At 37.2% G+C, this 27,416-nt stretch overlaps 1 protein-coding gene across 4 annotated transcripts in view; it reads left to right on the plus strand.

Annotated features, from left to right (window-relative positions):
* SLK (STE20 like kinase) overlaps positions 1 to 27,416 on the plus strand; it is a 49,117-nt gene that overhangs the window by 16,373 nt on the left and 5,328 nt on the right. Inside the window, exons 2-18 of one of the 4 annotated variants that reach the window (XM_088169302.1) lie at positions 3,876 to 4,040; positions 6,370 to 6,418; positions 7,123 to 7,272; positions 9,779 to 9,851; positions 10,063 to 10,257; positions 10,926 to 11,007; positions 11,982 to 12,110; positions 13,905 to 15,281; positions 16,556 to 16,686; positions 16,954 to 17,077; positions 17,348 to 17,527; positions 20,690 to 20,761; positions 22,638 to 22,767; positions 23,009 to 23,133; positions 24,079 to 24,267; positions 25,420 to 25,545; positions 27,068 to 27,181. In XM_088169302.1, the coding sequence (XP_088025428.1) occupies positions 3,876 to 4,040; positions 6,370 to 6,418; positions 7,123 to 7,272; positions 9,779 to 9,851; positions 10,063 to 10,257; positions 10,926 to 11,007; positions 11,982 to 12,110; positions 13,905 to 15,281; positions 16,556 to 16,686; positions 16,954 to 17,077; positions 17,348 to 17,527; positions 20,690 to 20,761; positions 22,638 to 22,767; positions 23,009 to 23,133; positions 24,079 to 24,267; positions 25,420 to 25,545; positions 27,068 to 27,181 (3,411 nt within the window). Of the gene's footprint in view, positions 1 to 3,875; positions 4,041 to 6,369; positions 6,419 to 7,122; positions 7,273 to 9,778; positions 9,852 to 10,062; positions 10,258 to 10,925; positions 11,008 to 11,981; positions 12,111 to 13,901; positions 15,282 to 16,555; positions 16,687 to 16,953; positions 17,078 to 17,347; positions 17,528 to 19,504; positions 19,598 to 20,689; positions 20,762 to 22,637; positions 22,768 to 23,008; positions 23,134 to 24,078; positions 24,268 to 25,419; positions 25,546 to 27,067; positions 27,182 to 27,416 lie in introns of all 4 variants that reach the window. The other 3 variants (XM_014883778.2, XM_088169301.1, XM_014883780.2) reach the window with 3 other exon arrangements.

Raw genomic sequence — 27,416 nt, forward strand, 5'->3', positions numbered from 1 at the left:
AAACAGCTCCTCACAAGCAAGGCTGAAACTTCATATTGGTCATCAGAAGATGAAAGGCTATGTGTTATCTCTGGGCTGTAATCCTATTACTCTGGAGCTGCAGCTCTGCTCTCCCTGCTGTCCAGCGCTGGGAATATGCAACTTCTTGGCCTAGTGCCCAGATAGTAAACCACCTTTTAATATTCTGCCGGCAGTCTCTTCACAAAGCTTCTGCCTCTAGAACTTACATTGAGTTATGTGACACCATGCAAAACTCCAGCATTGTTAGGAAGGAGTCACTAATTTCACATACGTGTAGGCCCTGGTTTTGTGTGGAATGGTTATTCTTTCTTCAGACATTTTCAGATATCTCCAATGTTTTTGTACATTCGATATACATTGCCATTCTAGTGTAAGGGATGTAGGTTCAGACAAATTCATTTGCAAGTTGTAGTTTTTAAGATGATTTATTCTATGCAAGCATGCAATCCATCTTTATCCAAGTATTTAACTTAGAATTAAGTGTGTTTTCCTGTGCATTGACAGCTGATGAGACTGTTCCATCCCTTGCAAGAAAAACATGCTATAACGTACAGCTGGTTATTTCCTTGTGCATTCTCTCTCCTTAAGTTAAAATGTTTGCTGTACTAACATTCAATACATAATTCAAGTAGGAGTTTTACTGAAAGGATTGTGTGTTGTTGTATGTAACAGTTAATAATATCCATGTAATCTTGCATTAGTCAGGTCTTGAGGGAATTAGTTATTCCAATGTGGTTTTCATCCATTATGTATGTATCTTTTGAAAAGATCAAATTTTGTTAATGAATCCTTCTACCCCTTTCTTCCTTGTCTGCACATAACCCTTGACAATGCCAGTTTGTATTTCTTAGCATAAGACTGAGGCTTAAGTCACTTAATCATAGATGCAGAATTGAATGATTTAAGCAGAGCATTTGGAATAAATGGAATTAGTAGTTGAGAGATAAAATACAGGAAGAAACTGCTGGGCTACAGCTACTCAGAAGTTCTGCCCTTTCAAATATGTCCTGTAACATAAGTGGCAGGTTGACTTTAAGTGTTGGTTTACCCAAATGCAGAATTTCCATGTGCAAATCAAGACCGCGTCTATACAATCATTTTTGCTCTGGCTCTGACCTTTGGAGAACATTTTGTGGAAGAAGAAAGACTTCAGCCAAAGTTTAGAGAAAACAAACATGCCCACACCAAGTTGCAAGTGCTTTTTGTTCCTCCTAATCCAAAGAGCTTTTTTTTCCACTGTACAGTACAGTGATTCATAAATCCTGTGCATGAACAGTAAAATCCTTCCCTACACAGTTCAAAAGAGCATGTTACTTACAGTAAATCAAATAGATGGGTATTTTTGTATAGAGTGCATTGTGGGGTAGAGATGACTAATGCCTTATTAAAAAAGAACTTTAAGAGATACAAATACATCAAGTTATACCTGGGAAAAAAAAAAGTAACTTAATATGTTTCATCAGTCCTCAGAAATACCCAGTGGAAATATGCTAATTCTAAAGCTTTTTTCTTTTAAGAGTTGAAAAAGAGTCTGGATCTAGACCTATGAAATTTTACTATTTTAAGTCAGAACAAAGGCAAACATTTGTTTTGTTTATAATTGTTAAGATGCTCATGAGGATAATCACACTGTCTTTATAATAATTCATAGTTTTTAATGAGGTGTTTTAATAGAGCTGCCACAAGGAGGAAATCATAGAAGCTTACTCAAAGCAGATTTCTAGTTACTTTAAGCAAAAGGGTCTGGGAAAAATCAAAATACAAAGTGTTCTGTCAGCAGAAAAAAAACAATATATGCTGTAAATGCAGCAAACTCCTGAGCATGTAATCATTCACACTAACTTAGCAAGGCCTTTCTTGCTCAAAGGTGAAACTGAATGTGGAAGCAGTAACATCTAATGTAGATAGTTTTATTTAAACAAAATATTATTGCCATGATATAGTTTGTAAGCAAATTCGTGTAAAACTTAATTTCAGCTTTATTTTTTTAGCTACCAAGTCTAAATCTGTTGTGGTCAGACATCTGTTTCACTTTTTGTGTTTAATTTACACTGCAGCTGTAGAGTAGGAAGGTTGGTCTTTCATTCTTGCTACAAAACTTGAAACCAAAACAAATGTTGTTTGCGTTACTAAGCAGACCTTTTCCTTTTTATTATTAGAATGTGTGTTGGAAAACTTCTCAGTAGTTGGTTTTCAAATGATGTTATACAGATTCCTTATCTTTGTTGTTAAACATGGGAGGGCAAATATTGAGGTTGGGAAGATTTGGTTGGGTTTTGTTTTGGAAAGAATATTGAGATAAAAAGAAATGTAATGGAAAACCTTTACCCTCAACATGAGATAAATCAGCTGGGACTGCTTTATAAGTGTTTTGCCGTTACTGCTGTTTTACTGAATGTTAGTACAAATGTTTATCTTTAAATATTTTATTATCTTTTGCCACATTGAGAGAATTATTTATAGCTGTGCAAGTAATAATATTTAGGCCTTCAAAATTATTCTTAAGAATTCTTACTTACTGTCTGATTCCAGCTTTTGTCTGATTAAAGTCATTAGGTGACTAAGTTCAGGTTTTAGGATTTTTGCTGTGTCCTGTCCTGGGATCATCCCAAATAAGTTTGGGGCCATGTACAATCCACACCAGCAGAGAGGATGAACCACCTTGTGATGCTTCACATCAGAAGTTGGAAAGCCCCTTGCTGGTCCTTTGCTGCTTTGGAGAGAGCCTGTGTTCCTCCTTTCCATTTAATTTAATTTGAATGTCAAAAACTCAGTGGAGTAAACGTAGGGCTTTGCTCTGTGGTCTTCTCATACAGTGAGTGACGTAGACTTTGGTCCTGCACTTTATAGAGATAACTACTGGAAATGTCACTACTTGACAAAATAGTGGTTTTATGGTGGCTTGAGAAAAATACACTTACTTGTTTAAAGCTTGGAATTGGGCCTTCCTTCAAGCTTCATTTCCAAGATAGTTATTAGAGAGTGTATATATATTTTTTGTTATTAAGTTTCAGCAATGTAAAGTAGTATTTCCTGAATTCTGAAATGTTCTGCTATTTAAGTTAGTCACCTGACTTGTCTGTAATTTCTTAAGTTTGAAAAAAGCCAGAGAGTATTTAAATGCACAGCAAAAATGCCTATTCTTTTCCTTGGGTACCCAAAGTCTTGTTTTCCCTTTGCCTGTTGTACTTGTTCTGTAGTTGTCCATATCAGTGCAGCAGCCCGTGGTGTGTGGGTGAGAAGTGATGAAGTGCAGGCTGGCAGTATTTGCAGTGCCCCACCTTCCATGAGTCCTCCCGGGCTGCTGGAGCAAAGGGAGCAAAATGTCCAGGCAGAGCAATGATGGCTCGGCAGCTCCTGGAGCTGGGAGCTTGCACACAGCCCCTGGCTGGAGAGGAGCAGCCTGCTTCCTGCGGGAGGAGCTGGTTCTGTGCGCGCCTTTGGGAGCAGCGGTGCTGCCACAGCGTGGGGAGAGTCAGAAGGGCAGAAACAGAGGGCAGAGGCTCCTTCCTATCCTTGCCACGTGTAAATAAATTGTGTTTGAGGAGCAGCATAAAACTTCATCTTAGTAGGCAGCAATTATCCTGAACTATTAATGATTGTTTGAAGAATTAAGTATTTTTACGTTCTTGTCCTTCATTGTTTCTTGGCCTTGAGAAAAGTTATTAAGCCCTTTTTCTACTAGATTTTATCTCCTCTTTAATATGCAGGGGTTCTCTTTTTGTAGAAGAGGAAACTAGAAGCAGGAAGTTGTACAGAAGTGTCGAGAGTTGCTTTATTTATGGGGTATTTTTGCTGGTGCCAGTTTTCTAGTGAAATTCATGTATATGTATGCTGTGCCTTTTCTTTTACAGGCTCAGAACAAAGAGACAAAAGTTCTGGCTGCTGCAAAGGTGATAGATACTAAATCAGAAGAAGAACTTGAAGATTACATGGTGGAGATTGATATTTTAGCATCCTGTGATCATCCTAATATTGTCAAGCTCCTAGATGCTTTCTACTATGAAAACAATCTCTGGGTAGGTATTTTTCCTTTTCTAAATGTTTTTTCTTATATCAAAAGGTTAATGAAATTACACTTTTTTTCTTTATCAAAATATAATTTGTCAGATTTCATCTGGGTTATCACCGTTGGCATAACTACTCAGTTTCAAAACTAATTTGTAAATTGTGAGTATTATTTAGGAAATTGTCATTGTAAAATTGTGCTCCCCTGAGTCATTTGGTCAGAGGTTTGAATCTAAAATGTGCAAATTAGCAGTTCGTTTTGAGTATTGAGAGAGTTCTCAGCTGATGCTTATTTGTAACAGGAGGACTCAAATTTCAATTACATTAGCACGATTTAAAGTGAGATTCAGAATCCACACCTGAAAAATAAATAATGTGCTGGAAAGGTCAGCCTATGAAGTACATACTTTAGATGCCAGCGAGCACTCCCAGGAAGGACAGTTTACCAGGATCTGACCCATAATTAATTTACTTAAACCCTGGGTATTTGTACCCTGATGTGTGGTGAGCGTATGTGGGACTGCACGTCCCTGCTGTGCTACATCCTGGATATTTGCTTGAATGGCTTTAGCTGTGACAAAACAGTTTGTACTTTTAGGTCATCCAGTGCAATATTTATAGGTGCTTTTGGAATGATACAAAGAATATATGAATTGGGGATTTTAAGAGTTTATACTTCAAAAACATACTTAAAATGAGTAAAATAAGATTTATTTGGAGTCTTACAAATAAGCTTTATCCTTTGAGCAAATGGTGGAAGTGCAATACTGTGTTTCCTGATGCACTTTTGTTTTGCTAAGCTCAAAACTTGGTGATCTCAGTGCAGAGTAAAATATTATATAAAACAGTGGCATAGTGAAAAATATTATATAAAACAGTGGCAGAGTGAAAAAATTTATATGCATAAAGGTCAGTATGAAAGCAAGTAGGCATAGAGGCACAATATGAAACTGAGTGGGTAGGCTTCACTGGCAGAATAAAGATAGAAGTAAACACTTTGAAAATAAAATTGGAGCTACATAGTTACAGTGAAATGCAGGGACTTGAAAGCCACAAGGATAATGATGTGGTAAATAAACAGAGTTTAGTGGGGGCAAAAAAGGGAAGAATGACAGAGAATAAATAATTTTTGCTTTCCAAGATAAGAAACGTGATTTCTCGAACAAAGAGACCTCTGTCAGACCAAACTACGAATTTTAGAGAAATAAATTCTTTATGTACAATTTCCCACACTTACCTACTTGGCACACAGAAGCATGTAAATGGAATAATGTTTACAGGATTTACAAAGAATTGCATTATATAATATATTTGTTGTTACCATTGTTGTGGGGGTTAATTGCAATAATTATTTGAAGTATATGTGATATAAGTGGTGTATATATGTGTTGTGGTACAAGGTATACCTCGAGGTTTCCTCTTTTATGGGCAATTATATACTGATGTAAAAATTACAGAAAAAAATATACTGTTTCCAAGCATATTGACCGTTGAGATTCTGACAAGAAATACTTCTTTGCTCTTAGACAGAAGATTATAATTTATAATATTTAAAGTTCAAATTAAAGAAAAATAGTATATAAGTAAGAGTGGGGTATCAGTCGTGGATGAGATTGCCTCTTTTTTGCTCTCCTCATTCTCTTTGTCTCCCCTCTTTCTCCTTTGTATATATTCTTTGTCCTTCATAGCAGCATATTTTGTGCTCAAAAATAATTGCAGTATATTTTTGTTTCAAATGGTAACACAGAACTGGGCATGAACTTGTTCTGGTATTATTACATTCTGGGATAAAGACCTTGAAGTATTGTAGGCCTGAATGAAAATGAAGGAAAATTAATGTAAACATCTGAATTTAGTAATTTTCTGTAGCTTTTAAGAGTATTTTTCTGTATTTTCATCTCATCTGAAACAATATAGGAGATAGCATCAGATACTGGAAAATCATTTAGCTCTTGGACTTTTCCGTCAGAGAGATTACAGTATAGAAGCAGAGCTTAATAACCAAGAAATGAGTTTTCAGGGATTATGTAAATCACATTACAAGGAGTAGGTTTAAGCTGACTGTGTCATTATGTTTTATAAGTTTTATTATGCTGTTTTATAGTTGGATTAAAACTTTTGTCTGAGGGTCTCAAGGCATTTTTCAAATAATTTGCTTGAGCAGCACAGCCCTACCTTTAGCTGGGTAACAGTACTAGTATTTTGCAGGGTAGTAAAATAATTTTTGAGGCCATATAGTCTGAAATTCTGATCTCCCAATAATGCTCCCTTAATCAATGATTCAGTTCAGTGGAACTATTTAATTTCTAATTTCTGTATTTTTTATTTATTTATATACAGATCCTGATTGAATTTTGTGCAGGAGGAGCAGTAGATGCAGTAATGTTGGGTAAATAAGTTGTTTCAACTAACAATCCTAATACCTTAAAATGATAATATATAATCTAAGACTTACTTCATATGTGTATTGTTTTGATATGCAAATCTTTATGTAATTGGTGTGCTATATGTTGAGGTTTAAAAATTAGTATTTACACCTGTATATTTCATTTTAAAAGTGTTTATTTACTTTTCTAGGCACATTTTTGTCTCAATCCTTTAAGTGAAAGTCAAGTGTTCTCTGCTTATGGAGCTCTCTGTTCTCATAACATAATCTGTATGTGCCCTTTTCAGCATCTCATTCTTCCCCTTCCACTGCCACCTTCCAAATTACATTGTGATAATTCTTTATATTGCACCTACATTAAAGTTAGGGGGTTTTCTGTGCTTATTCCTCAAATTAAGTGAATGCTAATACCAGTAAGTAAAAGATCTGGTCTTTAGCATCTCTATGTACTCCACAAAAGAACCAGTCTCTAAACTGTGTAGGTTCAGATAGGTAGGTATACATAATTCATAATGAGAAGGGGGTTGGATTCAAGGAATAAAATCTTACTGGAAGGAGCAAATATTCTAAGGTGGAATTTTTTTCTGACATGTGATGCTTAGAATCAGTCAGATTAATTAGTTTTCCCATATATTACTATAGTGTTTGCTATGAACATGTAACATAAAATGCAAAAATGTTGTGATTATTTTCTGTCTCTCTCACAGAGCTTGAAAGGCCGTTAACAGAGCCACAGATCAAAGTGGTGTGCAGGCAGACACTGGAAGCACTGAACTACTTGCATGAGAATAAGATCATCCACAGAGATCTAAAAGCTGGCAATATTCTTTTCACATTAGATGGAGACATTAAACTGGGTAAGCATGTTGCAAATAAAACTCTTTCCTGGAACTTGGCATGGTGTTTTAATTGCATTTTCCTTAAAGTGTAGTTAGTTAGAGTTCAATATTTAGCTACTGAAATGCCAATCTAACAGTGAGAGGTTGTTCAGAAGCAAGTGGTTTGGTACTGTCAAAGAAAAAACCAAAAAACCTTGAGCAAATATCGTGACCATACTTGTCACATACACATCTTTCATACTTCAAAATCAACACAAGAAGTCGTCATAGATATTACTGGTTTTTAGTACAAAGTTCCTGATTATACTTACCTTTACTGTGATAACGTCAGAATTTCTCTTTGAAGTTGTTAATTTGGAAAGGGAACATTCTTCACAGTCACCAAAAAGCAGTACCTTGTATTGTTGTCTCTTCCTTTGAGAGAGATGTAGTAATCTTAATTACCCAGCTTAGTTTTTCCTTGCCTTTTTCAATTGCTTGTTGCACTGAAATTATGACAGAATAGTATGGAACAAAATTAATACATCTTACTATTGTTAATTTCTGGGGTTTTTTTAAAATCTCAGTTTAAGTAGTCATCCACATTTCTAGTCTGCCGAGGATTCCTCCATGCAGAACTGACAAAGGGCTGCTGCTGGTGAATAGCATCCCTTCATTCAGCCAGGAAAGGGCAGGAATTATCTGGATCCACTTTGTTTCAGGGGAGAATGTGTGTAAGCTGTTAGCCTTTACAGGGGCTCTACCCATGGCATAGTTCCATGACATCCCTGCCCACGCTCAGGTTTCAAAGCCTTCCCTCTGCATGGTGTGTGATCAGTTGTGTTTCTTTGGATGCACAGAGGGGAGAGGTAAGGAGAATCAGAACATTGCCACAGGGAACTGGGTTTCTAAATTTGCAGCCTTGATACAGACTTTCCTGTTAAATGTAATTCAGAAATACATCTCCTGCCTAACTTGTTCTGGTCAGTCTCAACAAGGTACTGTGCACCTTCTCTATTAGGAAACAGAATATTTAAGAAGCTGCTTTGCTGAATTGATCAGTTCAGTGTGATTGTGCTTTTCCGTGGATCCCTTTTGTACAAGGTTATTGCTTGTACATGAAATCCTTGCATCTGGCTTTCTTTTAGTCTGCAGAATACATGTAACTTTACTAGTGTAGCTTTTCTTTGAAGCCTGAACATTTAGTGATGCACTCAGGGTCATAGGCCTGATGTTTAAATGTAATAGAACCACTGTCTTAGTTTCTTGGCACTGCTGTAAAAGAAACTACAGATCATAGCAGGAGTCTCATGGTCAGAGAGTCATTTGTTTCAGTTCATTTCCTCACATGACCTGGCTTCTCCTCATACAGACTTGGAACTATTTTAAGATTTTGTCAAGCTTAGCTGGTACACAGCACCTTGCAGGGTGTCAAGATACTACTTAACAGTTCAGGCCACAGGGAGATTTCTTCCACACGTGCATTTGATGATGCATTCAGGATTTCTAATTAAGATTACTAAAAAAAGATTTGATTTACTTATGAAAGATGTACAGCATCCTTTGAAAGGAGCATTTTACTCCTTATAAACTACTTGTATTTGGATTCTGTTATACAAATAAATGGGCAATTCCTCATTTTACAGATGTGTGAGTGGCAAGTAAACTTCTTTAACTGTATTTTATTTTTACATGGATATGAGTTTAATTATTTCAATACCTGTAGTCCCTCAAAATTTCAGTTTTTGCCTTGGAACCAATAGATTTTAGTCCTGATTTTTTTTTTCCACAGGGCAAAATTAGACTTCTCAAGTATTGAGCACATCAAGTAATTTTGTACAGATTAAAGATGGCAACATATGGCACTTTGTTCCTTTTCTCTAATCTCTAGATCTTCATTAACAAAACTACGTCTGTTATAAGCATATAACACTTATTTAAGTGTTGGGGTTTTTTTTTGAGAGATGTAGTGCTTTATAGACAACTAATTGCAAAGAGGTAAAGTTGTTTTTTTGGGTAGATATTACGTGAAAAGTACACATAAAAGCTTTCAGATATTTATTATGAAGTGAAAAATCATGTGGAAAGAAATCTGTAAGATGAAGGGGAAATATAACTTCATGAAAATTTGAGTTGTGAAATTAAAAATTGAATGAGTTGTTGAATTAATGGCATAGTTGATGTGTTCAATGAATATAGATTTCTTAGGCTAAATAAATTAATTTCTGATTAAAATAATTCAATGCACTTTTTCCTGCACTAAATACGTATTTTGCTTTTGTCCCTTACAGCCCAACAGTAGCATTATGGTTTGGGTCTTTTTTTAGAGATGCAGAATAAGTATTATTAAAGATATTTTATTAAAAATGCTATAAAACCTTGGCACTTGGCTATCAGAACACAAATATTTTTATCTCACTTTGAAGTTTTAATACTGAAGAATGTTTGCTCTGGCACATATACAATTTTAAAAGACAACTGTAAAGTAAAAAAAATAGTATATTTTCCACCACTTCATTAATAGTATTTTATGGTTTGCTTTAAGCGGATTTTGGAGTATCAGCTAAAAACACCAGAACAATACAAAGAAGAGACTCTTTTATTGGTACACCATATTGGTAAGTGCACTCTTTTGCCAACTTTTTAGTATGAACTAGTATCTTAATGTTACTTTTAATTTGCTATTCCAAGTTTGATAAATACTGTGTAAATACAGTGATGGTAGCATGTGCTTCTAGCAGTGCTTCAGTGAATGTCTGTGTTTAGAACTGTTTTCAGAACTGATTAAAAACCATTTTTTCATCTGGAACTTGGTTGCTCTCTTTGCAGGATGGCTCCAGAAGTAGTAATGTGTGAGACCTCTAAAGACAGACCGTACGATTACAAGGCTGATATCTGGTCTCTTGGCATTACTTTAATAGAAATGGCTCAGATAGAGCCACCTCACCATGAGCTCAATCCCATGCGAGTGCTGCTGAAAATCGCAAAATCTGATCCGCCGACATTGGCACAGCCCTCAAAATGGTTTGTATTTCATTCACAGCTTTCCCACCCCAGTGCAAGGCATTCCAAGTCATTTGTTTGCTAAATTTGATGAGCACAGCCCTGTTGAACTTTGTGATATAGCTTTATGCATTAAGGCAGGTCCATACAATCCCAATATATGTTTGTACGTGTGTGTATATATATATATGTCTTCTCACACAATTTGAACTTTTTTGGGTCATAGTTCTGTACAGAAGCTTTTATACAGAAGTATTTTACAGGTTTTGCCTTAAAATATATGTGAAATAGCTTTTTTACAAATGTAGTAATAGATCTGAAGGCCATCTAAAAAAGATTGGGTGAAAGGAAACGAAAGCATTTTTATACTAACAAAATATTTTTAAAAGCCAATATCTATTTGGTCGATTTAATATCTTCACATGATTCAGTTAGTGATATAGCAGATGAGCTGTATTAATAGTCCAGAGCAAAAAGTGAATTCTTCTGATAATGGACAAACCTTTTAAAGACTGTATTTGTGCCGTATTGGTCTTGGCATTCCTGTATTCCCTTTGTGTTTTCCTGAATCAGTAGCAGGACTTGGAGTTGCAGTGTAGATTCATGTGAACCTAAAGAATATTTCAGTTCATATGCTAGTCTGATGTTAAGACAAAAGAACAACCACTGCATGTTTGCTTGTTGTATAGGTCATCAGATTTTAAAGATTTTCTGAAGAAATGTTTGGAAAAGAATGTAGATGCAAGGTGGAGTGCAACTCAACTTCTACAGGTAGGAAGAGTTCATTGTTCTGAACTGTTGTTTAAAGGCAAGCGTATTTTGTGGTTTTTTAAAAGCAGAGCAGTATTATAGTAACCACTTAAATATTTTCAAATTAAGTGTTTGCCCACAATCTGTTTTTAAAATTGATCCTTATTTGGTAAAATTTGATTAAATGATACCAAGCACAGATTGGGTTATTAGTTTAACATATTTTGCTGTAATATAACTAAATGACTTAGTAATTAAGTAACTATACTTTGATACTTACAATGCATGAAGGAGTTGTTTAGGTCTGTGGCCAGTTGCTGACAGGTGTTTTAACAGCTTTAGTGCTCAGCCCTCCTGTGTAATGCTGTCACTGCAGAAGAGCTGAACAGGAATAGATGTGACCAGGTACATTTGATTGTGTTTAACGTCAGCACCCATTTGCTTTATCCACAATCCATCTGGCATATGCTGAATAGATTTAAGCAGAAGGGCCAAGCAGAGAAAGAAGATTCAGGCAGTAGGAGAGGAACAGGCACCTGTTTACTCTTAAAGAAAAGGGTAGAATTCTAGTTCACGTTAGGAAAAGTTGTTGCAAAGACAAAGTGCATTTTTTTTCTAGAAAGTATATTTTCTAGATAAAGCTTGTCAAGAAATAATTTAACTGGAACTGAAATGAAACATAATTCCAAGAAAAATAACCTTTTTAAAAATCTTTCTACCTCTATTCTTTGGATTGTGAAAAAGGTCAGTATAAATGAATCATTTATATTTTTAGCAAGTTTGTTAGACTACTTAGACAGTATATTTGAATACAGATGTTTTGATGTTGTGACTTCTGCAGAAAAAGTAGAACATCATAATAGTCACGTTAATTGTGAATCCTCAAATGTGAGGCAACCAAAGTAACACTTCTCTGGAGTTGTATTTCTTTCAAAGTATGATTTTCCCACTGTGAAGCCACCACTTAATATTGTGCTTTTTTTTTTTTCCGCAAGCATCCATTTGTTACTGTTACTTCAAATAAACCAATAAGAGAATTGATTGCAGAAGCTAAGGCTGAAGTTACAGAAGAAGTTGAAGACGGTAAAGATGAGGATGAGGAAGAAGAAACAGAAAATTCTCTGGTCAGTTTAAACTTTACTTTTTTTAATATGCTGATGCCAATTTCCCATAGAGAATTCAGTTCCAGTTGTATTAGTCCAACTCTGACATCAAATCTTCTAGGAATAACATCATAGACATATTCTAAACTTCTTACAAAATAAGTAGCTAGCAATTTCAAAATTAGCACGTTTGAACTTCTTAAAAACTACTTATAAATAATAACTAATAAATACTAGTATCTTAAATCTTTTCATGTATATGTGACACTTTAAAAATTATATACTTATTTTATGTAAATGGTTTTAAGTCATAATTACTGGGTGAATGAGGAAATGTGTGTTTAAGAAAGGTATTTGACTATTATGCTGTAAACTAAGTTTGTGACTTTACAGTATGGCTATCAAAAAGGAAAAAAACCCACATATTTTATAATGAATGTGGTTCTAAATATGTTTTAAGAATGTCAGAGTGTGAGTGTGCTTGCTCAGATGGAAAACTGTGATGTCGAGGGATGGAGTGCAGGTTGCAGAGTGCCCTGTGCCTCCCAGAGCTGCTGTTCCTGCACTGCTGAGAAGCCAAGTGCTTGAGCAGGTGCCTCCATTCCCCCCTCACCCATCAGCACGTTCCTCATGTCCCTGGGCCTGTTTACCTCGTCCCCAGCCCACCCCACAGGCTCCAAGCGTGCATCCCCAGCAGCTCCCCTCCTGTGGATCATCCACCTCCTCCTTCCACTGACGAGCTGCTAAGCCATCCATCCATGCAGGAGGGCTGCAGTGAGCCCACCCTGGGACTCAGGTCTCTCACAAGCAGCACTGTATGAAAGGGTGAGGTAGTCACATTATTTACTTGGGGTGGTTTTAAACACTCCTGGGAGATCAACACTAAACTTCTAAAACAATTGCATGAATAAATATTTAAAATGCAATTTTGACTTAAAAGGAATTGGTTTCTGTATGCTTGGGAAATCCTTAATGTAGGAAATGCACAATCAAACCTGTGCTTGCTGCAACATCTAACCTAGAAAGTTCCCTATGGCAATCAGAAGCCTGATCTGCAAATTACAGGGTTCTAGCAGTAAATACAGACAGACAGAATCACAATCACTTTGAAGAGTGAAAGAGCAATTGTGGTTAAAATGATGCTTTATTACTATATTCTTTTGGATGTCTCTATGGAATCTGATAACATTTATTCATATTCTGGCAGCAGCAGTTTCTACAGTGAGGTAACTGTTTCTGCTCCAGTGCTGTACTGCCACTTAATCAGATCTGCTGGAGGTTTTTGCCATTTTAACAGGGTTTCAGCATGATTAATACCAGGTGAAAAGTTTACAGGCATTTTTAGCAAAAATTTCTAAAAATTTTTCAGAAAAATTTTCAGGCATTTTTCTGCTTTAGAAAGTGAAGCAGAAGAAGGTCTTAATATTGCATTTTATCAGTGCTGCACTAACTAAAGCTACAGTTTCTTCCTTGCCCAGCTGGCACAAAGTTAAGTCTTTCAAATCCAGCTGTAGCTGAGACTGCTGAGGAGCTGAACTGATGAAAAAAAAAGGAATGTGAAAAGAAAAAGACCCTTGAAGAGTAGCTGATGACCATGATCCCTTTCCTTTGAAAGTGAAACTTTCTGTTCAGAACCCGTTTGCAGTTCATGTACTTGTTCTGTGATAGTACAAGGGAAGGATTCTGAAGTTACCAAATTCATATAACTGCATGTGAATACCATATTGATCTCTATTCACATATTCTTCCATAAAACTATGTTTTGATTAAGTTACAAAATGATTGAATATTTTTCTTGCTTTAATTTTTTAGCAGTTACCTGCAGAGAAACGTGCATCCTCTGACCTTAGTATTGCCAGCTCTGAAGAGGATAAGCTTTCACAGAATGCATCTGTCCTGGAATCTCTTTCTGAGAAAACAGAAAGTAATGCCATTGAGGACAAAACAACTGGAGATGAATCCGAGGACATTAAATTTAGGAAAACAGCTGATAATGTACACGATACTGCCATCAGCGATGTTAAAGTGCAGAATGGTTCTTTGCCAACTGGTGAAGATGAGCAAGGCAAAATGGTGCCAGCAGAAAAGAATACAGAAAGTCTGGAAAAAATGCATGAGGATACAGAACCCCAGAAAGGAGGTAAAGAACTTGATGTGGAAATAAAGAATGAACCTAACTTAATAGAGAAAGAAAATGCCATGGCAGATGAACAGATAGAAGATGCCAAACTGAAAGTAGTACCTGTAACTGAAAATAGGATAGAAACTGAAGAAGGCATTTCTAAGGAAACTGGTGAAGAAGAGAAGGAGAAGAGAACAGATCTCTTGGATGGTGAGGAAGAAAAGGTCCCTGCAGAAAACAGAGACACAGAGCAAAAGGAAGACAAAGGTGAAGCTCAGAAAGAGGCAGTAATAGATACCACTACAGAAACTCTGCCTAATGCTACAGTTCAAGTATCTGATGAAGAAAAGGAGCTAATAAAGCATGGAATTGACAACGTTAAGGAGATAGGTGCTGTTGCTGAAACACTCATCAGTGATGGGGATAAAATACCTGAGCTGGAGGATAAGCCAGTGGAAAGTCAGGCTAAGCAGGTCTATGAGATAATCAGTTCTGAAGAAACTCTATCAGAAAGCCAAGATAAAGTGATCGAAGTAGACAAGAAACTGGCAGAAAGTGAAAATGAGGGTATCAGTAATATAAACAGCACAGAGGAAGCAAAGATCAAAGACACTGGAAAAGACATCGTAGACCAGAAGGCATTACAGAACAAACCTGAGGATGTTCCTGATGAACTGGTGGATAAACTGACTGGTATGGACCAAAAATCAGGAGAGCGCGGACTCGAGAATCTGCAGGAAAACAACATCCAGGTAGACAAAGAACATCCGGCAGTTACCTCTGATGAAATCGTGAAGAATAAACTTCAAGATGCTGTCAGTGAACAAGCTGATGACTCTGAAGTCACTTCAGTCCCCAGTATTAGTATTAGCACTGAAGAAAATGAGAAGGTCAAAACAGATAATCAAGGCAATACTGAGACACTACAGCAACTGGAATCGGAGAATTTGAAGGAAAATGATGCGGATTCAGGCACTGGTTCTACAGCTGATAACAGCAGCATTGATTTGAACTTGTCCATTTCTAGTTTCCTTAGTAAAAACAAAGAGACAGGATCAATATCTTTACAGGTAAGTGTAAGCATCTATTTTTTAATGTAAAATGTAACACTGAAATTATCTCCAAGTGTTACCTTTGCTACAAAAAAAATGCTACAAAAAAAAATGTTGAGGGAGAAACCAGTATGGCACATATATATACACAAAGCTTTGCAGAAACCAGAATATTCCACAGTACAACAAAGTCTGGATTTTGTGCAGTTGTGCTAATTAGTTTCTTACTGTATTGCATAATAGCATAACCCATAAAAGGAAGTGTAATAATATTAAACATGAAGATTTGTGGACGGTTGTAGGTCAGAGCTGATACTCAGAAGTTAAGCTAAATGCACAGAGTTCCTGTTTAATGGGAAAAATCTCTTGGAACATCTAATCTTATACTGAATTCCTGTCACTTCCATCTTCTGTCTCTCTGTTTGGATTTGGGAGACCCAAGGCAGACATTCTGCTGGATTTGTTTATTCCAATCAGTGTTCTCCTGTGGTTGTACTGTGTCCGTGCACTTATGTTACTCTGAATGAGCTAACTCAGAGGAAGCAAATTCCAGTCTATGAACTTTATAAATAATCTTTGTATTAATATGAACATAGCCGTGTTAGTATAGTAACTGTGTAACGTGGGCTTGAATGGAGGAAAAACAAACCTAGAAAGACAACCAAATAAAAAAATCAGGGATTGGCATAGCTGTACTGAACACAAGGGTATTTGCAGTTGCCTTGACACAATGGAGATGGTGCAGTTTCAGCTGGCGTCCCTCTCTTCTTGCATTGAAAAAGCAGCAGCTCTGACAACTGAGACTTCTCCAGTTGTCAGCAAGATGATTATATGATTTTTGGCTAATATATATCAATAAAAAAATTAAACTCACTTTATGTCCAAAGCAGAAGGAAGTAGGTGAGTAAACTGTTATCCTTTTTCAGAATTAAATACCTGTTAGTGACTGGGGAAATCATGGTCAAAAGCAAACAGTAAATGCAGCTGTCTTCAGCTCTTGAAGATAAAACAGCATAATTTCTCTTCAGAGTTTATCTAGCGTAATATTTTTTTTTCTTCTGGTACTTTGGATAATCAATAATTGCAGTTTTCCTTTCCTTACTAGAAAGTTTCAGTTTATTGGAATTTTTCAAATTCTCACTTGATTAGTGAGGCACCTGGTGAGAAGGACTCTAGATTACTTTATAGAAGACATTACCAGAACTATTTGATATAATTCAATATTAAGAAAAAGGGAGGGAAGAATATAATAATTTAATAAATACATAACAACTTACTAATCCTTAATTTAGGAAACTAGAAGGCAGAAGAAAACGTTAAAGAAAACTCGGAAGTTTGTCGTTGATGGAGTAGAAGTGAGTGTAACCACATCAAAAATAGTTACTGAAAATGATTCAAAAAGTGAAGAAATGCGATTTCTACGGTAAGTGTTTCTAAAAGTAAAATTTTCAAGAGGTTAGCAGCTGATTTTTTTTTTTTTAATAAAACAAGGGGGCTAATGACCTTATTACAATTATATTTGAGGATTAATTCACTTTTTTTTAGTAGAAGTGAACGTAAAGTGTTTTTTATTAAGACACTCAGTTCAAAATTAGTTTAACTGGGCCCAAGTCAATGGTTGTTTTTGTATTTGGTCATTTTCCACTTTTTTGTTTTCCCATCAGTATTAAGTGTTCTTTGTCCTTATTAGACGTCAAGAGCTCAGAGAGCTGAGACTTCTTCAGAAAGAGGAGCAGAGAGCCCAACAGCAGCTCAGCAATAAGCTTTTGCAGCAGCGAGAGCAGATGTACAGACGTTTTGAACAGGAAATGACAGTGAGTTTCTGCATTTTGGTGCTCTCAAAATATAACATCTTGATGGAGTAGGAAGAACAGTGCTAACAGCAGTCAGGTGTTTCCTGCCATGATGGCTCTGGCTTAAGCTTTCATTCTTAAATCAAAGGCAATATTTTCCATTGTGGGGTGCCCAGCTTGTGCTGCAGCTTGCCTACCACAACAGTCCATCATGGCCATTCCCTGCTGTGCTACAGCACTTCTATTAACAGGACTTAGCTTCCTAAAAAAAGTGCCAAATTCTTTTTACAGAGTAAAAAGCGACAGTATGATCAAGAGATAGAGAACCTGGAAAAGCAGCAGAAGCAGACGATCGAGCGCCTGGAGCAGGAGCACACGAACCGCTTACGGGATGAGGCAAAGCGCATCAAGGCTGAGCAGGAGAAGGAGTTGTCCAAATTCCAGAATGTGCTGAAAAACAAAAAAAAAGAGGTAAGAGATGATGGTAATATGGAAAATAAGAAGTATGGGCATAGCAAACAGTTGAGATTAGGTCTCCCAGAAGCCTTGTCAAGCCTGTGCTGTACTGGGGTCTGGAAGTGTCACTACCAGTTAGAATTGTTTTTTTTGTTTGACTGCCTACAGTGAAATACAAACAGATGACAGGAAGCTTGAGGTATTGACTTAATCTAGAAAGCATCATCAAGTTAGAAGGTTTTATTTTTCACAGAATATTTAATAAAAGATTTTCTCTCAAATACTAAATCAAGAAAAAGTATTTTCATAAAGATTATGAAAAATATTTGAGATTTCTGCTTTAAAAAACCCCAGCTATAGTTACTTAGTAAATACTTAACAAATTAGAATTTCGAAGACAGTAATTTCAGATCTGTTTCATTTTTGTTAATTTGTTAGATTTTTTTATTGAATGTGTGCTGTAATTGTTTAGAATTTCTCTATATGAAATGATAGCAGTAATATGGATTTGGTTTGTTATCTCAAAAAGGAAAGCCAGGAGAGAGAAGTCCGAATAACCTAAAATCTTTTACAGTTAATTTTGTAAATGTCATACAGTTAAGGCAAAATGACTGACAACTTGTGCAATTAATTTAGTTGCATTGGATTAAGAAAAGGTGATATGTTTCCATATGGATTTTGCATCTTAAAAGCTGTTTTATTTCATTTTTGGTTCAACTTTGTTGTGCCCATTTGTATATAAACGGCTCTAGAGTTAGTTATAATGTTTACTAGACTCAGATTTCTTTAGAAAGCTGAACTGTCAATGCTTTTGCATACAATGATCCTGTAGCACAAAAGTGCATTGAAAAATAAGTTGTATTCAGTTTGAACTGTATGCTGATATGTAAATAACAATTTTTCTTCTTTTGCGGTACTTCTTGCATTTTGAGTCTCTCTCTGTTCACTGGTGATTGGGTCCTACAGTGGGAAATGGGGAGAATTTTACGTATTGCTCTTAGCTAAAAGCAGTTCTTTCATGGACATAGGAATAGCATGTGGTGATTTGGACTCTGTTTTCTGATGATGCTTCCACTATTAAACAAACAGGCATTTGTCTCTGGGTGCATAGTTTTGTGTTGAAAACTAAAAAGGCCATGTACAGTTTGAAGGAAAATGCAGCTGCTGCTCTAAAACTATCCATGTTTTATTGGAGTGTACAATGCTACATTTTTGTAATTCTGAAAAACAAAACTCATCAGCAAATTAACAGATTAATAGTCAGTCGATTTAGCCAGGTTATATTTAGAATCTTTCTGCTAATCTTGTCTAATTCACCATGTACTGAAACACGTTCCATCCCAGCGTACGTGTCATGACAAGTTTCTTGAACACACTCTTATTTATTGGTGGCTTTTGCTTTAAATTCTTCGGAACCAAACACTTAAAACCAAATAATATTTTGTTTGCTTGTATGATTATTTTGAAGACATAAGCTGCGTAGATGTCATTTATGGTCAGAGACACTAATAATGGCATCTTGTAAATTCAGGTTAGAGACAGTGTCAGAAATAGCTGGTTTTCAATGGAAGTTATTTTAAGCTTCCAACAATTTTTCACAGCTTTATGTGAGGTAACATAGTCTGTAGTCCTTTTGCCATAGTGATTCAAGAAAATACCACTTTTGCAGGTGGTAGTTTTCTTAACTATTGACTCTCCTGGCAGCTGCATAGAAGCACAATGGAAGCACTGCCATTTCTGAGGGCACTGGGCAGCATTTGCATGCAAAAAGCACTGGCACATCCCTCCTCTCTGTATTGCTGGCATGCATAAAGCACCTATTGTTCTTTTTCTTTTCATTAAGCTCTTTCAGTAAACTAACATCTCTGCCACTGAAGTAATGCATGCTTCCCACTACCTCTAGTGCTTGCCCTGCATGTCCCTATGTTCACAGTAGTGCTTGCTGTGGAGACAAAGTGTTCTTTTTGCCACCTTCTGCATGCTTGTATGTAGGTTTTATGTGAAGTGGAGAAAGCACCAAAAGAGCTGAGAAAAGAGCTCATGAAACGCAAGAAAGAGGAGCTTGCACAAAGCCAGCATGCTCAGGTAACAATGGCAGCTTCAAGCTACTAAAATACAAAAGGCAGCAATATTCACACAGCTTGATGATTTCACTTCTTGTTGTTGAGTGTATATGGAACTTAACTCAAACTAACCCTACAGACTGCTCTCTTTCTTCAAGTACTCCCATGTCACATCTTAGACCTAACTGGGTAGAAATGTAGGTGCAGCGGTTGCCAGGTTTGTACTGTCAAGTGTAGGATTTTGTGTGCTCTGCTGAAAAAGAATGGTACTATTCTACAACAAGTTTATTTACAGTGCTTTTACGAGTGGTAAGTACTCCATGGGTCCTTCAAATTTTAAAGGTTATAGTCAGGAGGAAGTTTTGAACTACACAAGTGCAGAGGAGGAAAATGTATCTAATATGTAAGCACGAGACATCTTGTTTATAGGAGCAGAACAGATTAAGAAAAATGTTATTTAAATGTCAAAGTGTAGGTGTATGGAAACTTTACAAAACATCATCTGTGATTTCATGCCTTCAGATTTAGTGCTTTTCTATGACCCACCTAAAAAGAGGGCTAGTATTTTAGAAAAATACTGGCTTTGTGATGGCCACAGCTTGTACAGAGAGAGTTTGAATCACAGCAAGAGCGGGTTTGGATCAAGTAACTTAAAGATTAAATGTTTATGTGAGTGACCTAGTAGAAAATAATAGCAACTTTATTCGATTATGTGTTTAATTTAAGAGGGGATTTCCCAGGATAGAAGGTGATTGAGTTGCAGCACTTTCCCCATGCTAAAGATACCCATCTCTAAGCTTTTTAAGGAAACAAGAATGTAACTTTTCATAGTGTTTGTAGTGACACGGTTAATTTCTTTTGCTAGTTTCAATTTGTCAAAGAGGTGAAAGAAGATTTTAAATGTGAAATATTCTTACTTGGAATAAGTACTAAGCAAGATGCAGTTGTTTCAGTTTTAGAATATCTAGAACTTTCATCAGCATCTACTTGTGTGATTAGCCTTGACATTTCAAATGTTTATTACTAACCTACAGCAGATCTCATTTCTTCCTTTTTTTAAGAATAGAAATGCATTTCAATATATTATGACACAGAATTACATTGTGTCCCACAGGGTGTTGCTCAGGTTATGATTCAGTCTTTTCAGTTGTCTTCATGTACACTTTTCAACGCACAAATGCAGGATGTAAGTCTTAAAATGCAACACAGTGAAAGTTTATCTTCCTAAGTTTCCAGATGTGTGTTTTCTCTTCTCCTTCTGTTCATATGTGCTGATCAATGTTACTGCTGTCTCCAAAGTGGTTAGCACCAGTTTAGGTAATTGGGCACTATCCATAGTCAAAAGTTCCAAAAGACAGTAGTTACTCAGTCTGAGCAAGACACTGAGGGTTCACACATGCAAAATGATACTTGTTCAGCACATGTGAGGAACGTTGTGTGACTTGTATGCTTTGTGTGCAGTGAAACCATGTTTTTTAAAGATATTTGAGTTTATTTTAAGATAGTTATTGGGCATAACCAAGTGGTACTTTGAAAAAGGTTGACTGCCTTGCACTATCTGCCTTTTAACCACCCAACACATTCTTTAGTAAAGTCGGTGACATTTCTTTTATGTGATGCTTGAGTAGATGTGAGAAATGGAAAGGCCAGTGTGTTTCTTGAGATTGCCTGGTTTATCTTATGGCACCAGCAGGTATAAAACTTCATAAGAGTTACTCTGTAGAGAGAGCAGCAATGATATTTAAATAATTAAATGTGTAAAGCTCAAGCATAATCACTCTTTTACCATGACTACACTAGAGCAGCTTTCCTCCACTCCCTCCAAATTAAAATCTCTCAGAAAATTAAACACTCTGTTAATTATGTGTTTGCACCTTCAGAATATTAAACTTGTAGTAGTATTTTTATCCTTTTCAGGTATAAAGGGAAAAATCAGTATTTTTTTGTCACTCTATAAATTCGGTTAGGTATGTCTGACTTAATTTACAGACATCACCTTCCAGTTCTTTTTGTACCCTCAGGTCTATCACTGTCAGCTTAATTCACCTCTGGTTTTATGTTACCTGTCTCAGTGTAACTGCTGTCCACTAAGAGACATGGAAGCTTCATCTATTAATAACTTTCTGTGAAGATGAAAACCAGGATTCTTCTGGTCATAATAAAAAGTACTTTTAGTGAACATTTAATTCCATTTGTTATGGACTTCAGCAGCCCACCTTTACGCTGACAAGACCCTGCCATTGTCCTTTCTTTCGACCTTTGATATCGTGCTAGAAGCATCTGATTCAATTTCTCGTTCTTAAGGCAGGTGTGAGAGTGTCTATGTGTGTGTGCATGCTTGCATGCTCATAGCTGTGGTTTTTAATAGTTGAAAAGAAGAAAGGCAGCAGTTGGTCTTGGGGCATGGGAGGGGGACTCAATGCTGCCTGCTTTTCATGAAGGGATGTAACAATGATACACCTGGATAATGGGAAGATGCAGGTGATAAATCCCTTTGTGAGGAGCCAACTCAGCTCGGGTGTGAGCAGGTTATGGCCGTGCAGAACCATGGGGTGTTTGCACAGTGGTCATGCAGAACTCCCAGGCTCAACAGCCCTGCCCTAAGGACTAGATAAACCACACAGATCTGAAACCCAACTGTGTAAATAAATAAATAGGCTTTAACTAATCAGCCAAAGCAGAATAACCATACATACCTTCATTTTCCTACATACATGAATAATTAACCCTTTTTAGAACGAGATCAACTTTAGATTGAGTATTGTCTTGGCTAACTCTGAACCTGCAACTTGTTCTGAGGAGAGACAAGAGATGGAATGAGTTGCAGATGGCTGGCTAGATTATTACCTTTGGTCTTATTTCTGAAGGTATTATTTAAACACGAATATACTCTTGCCAACTCTGTACATAGAAAATACAAAAGATGGATAATTTGATAGCTCAAACTTTCATAGATGTATTTGTTTTCATATATAGCTAATGCTGAGAGAACTGGGAGTTTCATTAGCATGTAATGTGGTTAAAAGAACCCAATTTAATTTACTTCTATTGGTTTTTACCAGGAGCAGGAGTTTGTGCAGAAACAGCAACAAGAGCTGGATGCATCTCTGAAGAAAATAATTCAGCAGCAGAAGACGGAACTGGCCACTATTGAACGAGATTGCCTCAACAACAAACAGCAGCTCATGAGAGGTATCCAGTACCAGGCTCTCTCTTCAAAATAGGCACTGGTGTTTTAGTAAAACAATGGTCTCTCTTCACTTTATGAAGTCAAAAACCTTCTCAACTAATCCAGAACTGTAATAAAAACATCTGCTATGATACAGCATTGTTTTTAAAATGCACTTATAGGTCACTTCCAAACATGTACCAGGAGGTTGGGGAGTATGGGATGGGGTTGCAATTCCTGAACCACCCTTCCTCTCTTTCCCAGCTCGTGAAGCTGCATTCTGGGAGCTGGAGGAGCGGCACCTACAGGAGAAACACCAGCTCCTCAAGCAGCAGCTCAAGGATCAGTACTTCATGCAGAGGCACCAGCTGCTTAAGAGGCATGAAAAAGTTAGTGTTTACTTTGGCACTTTCTCCTATGTATTATAATACTCATTTTTTTAATCAAGTAGTCTTAGGATCTCTCCTGGTGCTGTTTGTTTGCACAGGCAAGATCCAGACAAGTATTTTGAAGCTGTTATGTGTTCTGTTGAAATTTTAAAAATCTTACTTATCTTACTTGAATACTTTAGTAGTATACAGAAGTATAAATATTGACATTTTCCCTTTTGATTCTCCTAAAAAAACCCACCAACCAACCACAACATCAATCTTTTACTATAAAAAATACCCAATTTTGCTTATCCCCAAAACCAATTCTGATTTGTGTTTAAACAAATCTGTTCAGAAGTAAATAATCCTAGGATTAAATGAGCTGAATGAACTGGATTAGCTTCTGGGCAAGTAGTTGACAACTGTCTCATTATAGCTGAAACCTTCCTTTGCACGAGGCATTTTGGTTTTTATAGAATACGTGAAAACTAATAGTTCAATTTCTGAAAATGAAAACCCATAGGGAAGTGTTTGAGGATCTCTTGGTGATCAGAGCATAAGCAGCTTCCACTGAAGGCTTGTTCTGCCCACTCTGCTTTATCCCATGTGAGCTATTGCTTTCCCCAGCTTTTGCAGCAAACTGCTCCTCCACAGCTGTAGCCCAGTTCAGTTACACGAAAAGGAGTTTCTCCTTTTGAGTAACAGGCTTTGTAAAAGGCTGTGCAGAGCTGAGTAAGTGCTGGTAAAATATATGTATATTTACATTTATTAGAGAATTTTCTTCGGGTTGTGCAAGATTCAAGGCTCTCTGGAAGAAGCCCCTCCTCCCCACTGTTACTCCTGGGACTGGTTTCTGCTGAGAGGCACTGACTGACACGGGGGGCTCATTGATGAAAAGAGATGCATACTGTATAACATCACAGTTACTGTGTAACATTTCCACGTGGTTAATTAACATTTCAGGAAACAGAACAAATGCAGAGGTATAATCAACGCCTTATAGAGGAGTTAAAGAACAAGCAAACTCAGGAAAGAGCCAGACTGCCTAAAATCCAACGAAGTGAAGCAAAGACTCGGATGGCCATGTTTAAGAAAAGTTTAAGAATCAATTCATTTGCTTCTCCAGACCAAGATCGTGAAAAAATTAAGCAGGTAATAAATTAATATTTAATAGTTTTAATAGTGTAAATGCTGAATGTGACGTAAATGTGAGGATAGAAAAGAGTGCACTCTCACAAGTTCTCAGACGATACCAAAGTGGGTTGATGCAGTGGATGGGGTCAGAGGAAATCATCCTTCCCTGCTGCTCTGTGAGACTCCTGAAGTGCTGGCTCCAGTCCTGCACGTCCCAGTACAAGTCAGACACGGATTTATTGGAGTGAGTCGTGCAAAGGGCCTTGAAGGTGGCTGAGAGACTCAAGTGTCTTCTTACACAAGGAGCCACCTGGGCTACCTGGGATGCTTCAGCCTGGAGGAGAATAGGCTCAGGAAGGTCTCATCCATGTGTATAAGTACCCAATAGATGAAGCAAAGAAGGTGGAGCCAGACTCTTCCCAGTGGTGCCCAGTGACAGCGTGAGAGGCAGCAGCCACAACTGAAATGCAGAAAATCCAACTTCAATATGAGAAAACATTTTTTTTAGTGTGAAGATGGTCAAACACTAGATCAGGTTGCCCGGAGAGCTTGTAGAGATGCTCAGAACCCAAGAGGACACAGTCCTACACAGCGTCCTCCTGGTGACCCTGCTTTGAGTAGGGAGGTTCATCTTTGCAGGTCCTTTCCAGCCTCAACTGTTCTGTGATTCTGTGAAACATTTTTAAGGATGCTTGATTTTTGTGAGCTTTTGAACTAAAGCTGTAGGTATTCACTCATTCTTTTAAAGGGAATTCTGTGCAGAGGTTGAGAGATTTGCTTTCTAATGATACACCACAGTCATAAATCATGGTTTCATATGGTGAGCACTGGCAGGATGAAGAATGTGGAAAATACAGTCTCCTGTAGCTGTTTAACACCAGCCTTAACCAATGCTTGCAGCTGCATTGCTGTGTCACAGCTTCAGTGGGAGGTGATTTCAGGAGTCTGCTGCGTTTTAAGGAAAAATCAGAGTGCAGGCAGAGAAATGGAATTAAAACTGTAGGGCATTTCCTTTGTAAGAATTTAAAAAAGAAAAAAATAGAAAATTATTGCTTAAATCTTCTAGAACCCTTCTTCTCAGTATGCATCTTCTCAGATGCAATTCTTTGACTCATGCAAACTGTTTTATTCAGAGGCACAGTTTAAATAATCTCTTACTTTTAATTTTAGTTTGCTGTTCAAGAAGAAAAGAGACAGAAGAATGAGAGACTGGCGCAGCATCAGAAACACGAAAACCAAATGCGGGACCTTCAGCTGCAGTGTGAAGCAAACATCAGGGAGCTGCATCAGTTACAGGTTAAAAATAGATGATATTAAATGACCATTCAGTGAGAAGACTTAGGTTAATACCAGATGCAGGCAAAGCAGAAACATCTTTTCCTTAATTTTTACTGTACAGAGTTTCTTCAACTTTGTTTCAAAGGCCTGCAGGGAAGTGCTTTGCCAGATTCATATGTTCCCATCAATTAATGAGGAATAATTTTAAATGCAAGAAGAGCACGAACCAGAAGCCAATGATCACTTCTGGAGTATCTGTCAAGTTCCCAGGGCTATTTTCTGTAGGCAGCATTTCCTTTTCACCTGATTTTGCTGGAATGTCATTAATCAGAACAGAGGTAGGCAGCACCAGACATTACTCATGAGAAGTTTGCAGCAATACAGGTATGAAGAGGTTTTTTACCAAGTCTGCCACTTGTTTGTGAGCTTCTGGAAGGTACTTAGAAGGAATTCTCTTCCTGTGATAAGGAGCTCTGATTTGTCTCTTTTGGTATGCATTTGCTGGATACCAGAGGCCAGATCTCCTTTTCTGTTAAATCAGCTTTTCCCAGTTTCAGGGATATAAGGCAGTTTTAAAGCATTAAATAATCACCTGCTGATAACCTTTGCTTAGAGAAATCGTGCAATGACCAATGAAGTTCATTCTGCTTTATTCACTTTCTTATATCCTGCAAAAACAGACTGTGGCTGTGCCACTAATATGCCCCAGTAAATCCTCAAGTACCGTGGGAGCCTTGTGAGAGTTTCAGCCCAGTAAAATTGAGCAGATTAGGGCTGCTCTGAACTTCACAAGGAAAACTGGTCCCTTGCTGCACTCAGGTCTAGCCAAGTGCTTGTTGTTTGTGTTGCTGTGGTTCTGTACTCTTCATCAGACCCATTTGGGACTGGAACCCTAGAAGTATCATTATTGCCAACTACTCCTAAAAAAGTGCAGAGACTTGAAGCCAAATAATTGATTTTTTTTTCTTGTCATGCTTCAAAAGTCCTCTGAAAGTGAGGCAGGTGCCCAGGTACCTTTCTGAAGGAAATGTGATGCTGAGGGGGTGGTTTGAGCCTTTGCATAGGGCAATTCTGAGGCTGCTTCTGCAACCACGTTTGTCTTTTTTCTAAGCTCCATTTGTTTTTCTCAGCTCTTGGCACCAAGGGTTGAAATAGTTCCAAAAAACAGCTTCCTTTTTAATGTAATTGTTTTTAATAAATTATACAGACTGTCTTTAAAAAGTAAAGCAGAAATGCTGTGTGACCTTGAAAAGCATCATTAGGCAGTGAAACACAGTTTTGAGTAACACTCTCAGCAGCTGCCTTAATGATGCTCAGCAGTGTATTTGGATTTACGAGTGTTTCTTATCTCAGTTGGCTCCGATGGAAAGATCAGCTTTTGAAAATGCAGCCTTGTAACATACTTTCATCTTGTAATTATTCACGTCACTATTTACACGGAATAAGCTAATTAGAAAGAATTAGGACAACATATGTCACTGTACAAATGTTGAGTTGCCTAATCTGAATTAGTTTTACATAAGGATTATCTTGTTTTAAGAACGAAAAATGCCATCTACTGGTTGAGCATGAGACTCAGAAGCTAAAAGAGCTGGATGAAGAGCACAGCCAAGAACTGAAGGAATGGAGAGAGAAACTGAGACCAAGAAAAAAGGTAAATTGGAGCAGTTCATGAATCAGGAAATTATCAAGGGTTTGATCTAGAAAATGCAGACAGTACGAAAGTATTGCAGAGGAGGAGAGTCAAGCTGCTGTACAAAGCTGTTGCAGTTCACTGTAGAATAAAAATGTTCAGAAATTGCATAAGCTGAGCAAAGGGCAGGTGCACCAGAACAGGCTGGGTGTTACCGGGCTCTTTGCAGGGCTCCCACCTGCAGCACGTGTGCATG

This window comes from Sturnus vulgaris, chromosome 8 (assembly GCF_052056855.1).
Source record: "Sturnus vulgaris isolate bStuVul1 chromosome 8, bStuVul1.hap1, whole genome shotgun sequence".
In the NCBI taxonomy this organism is placed as follows: domain Eukaryota; kingdom Metazoa; phylum Chordata; class Aves; order Passeriformes; family Sturnidae; genus Sturnus; species Sturnus vulgaris.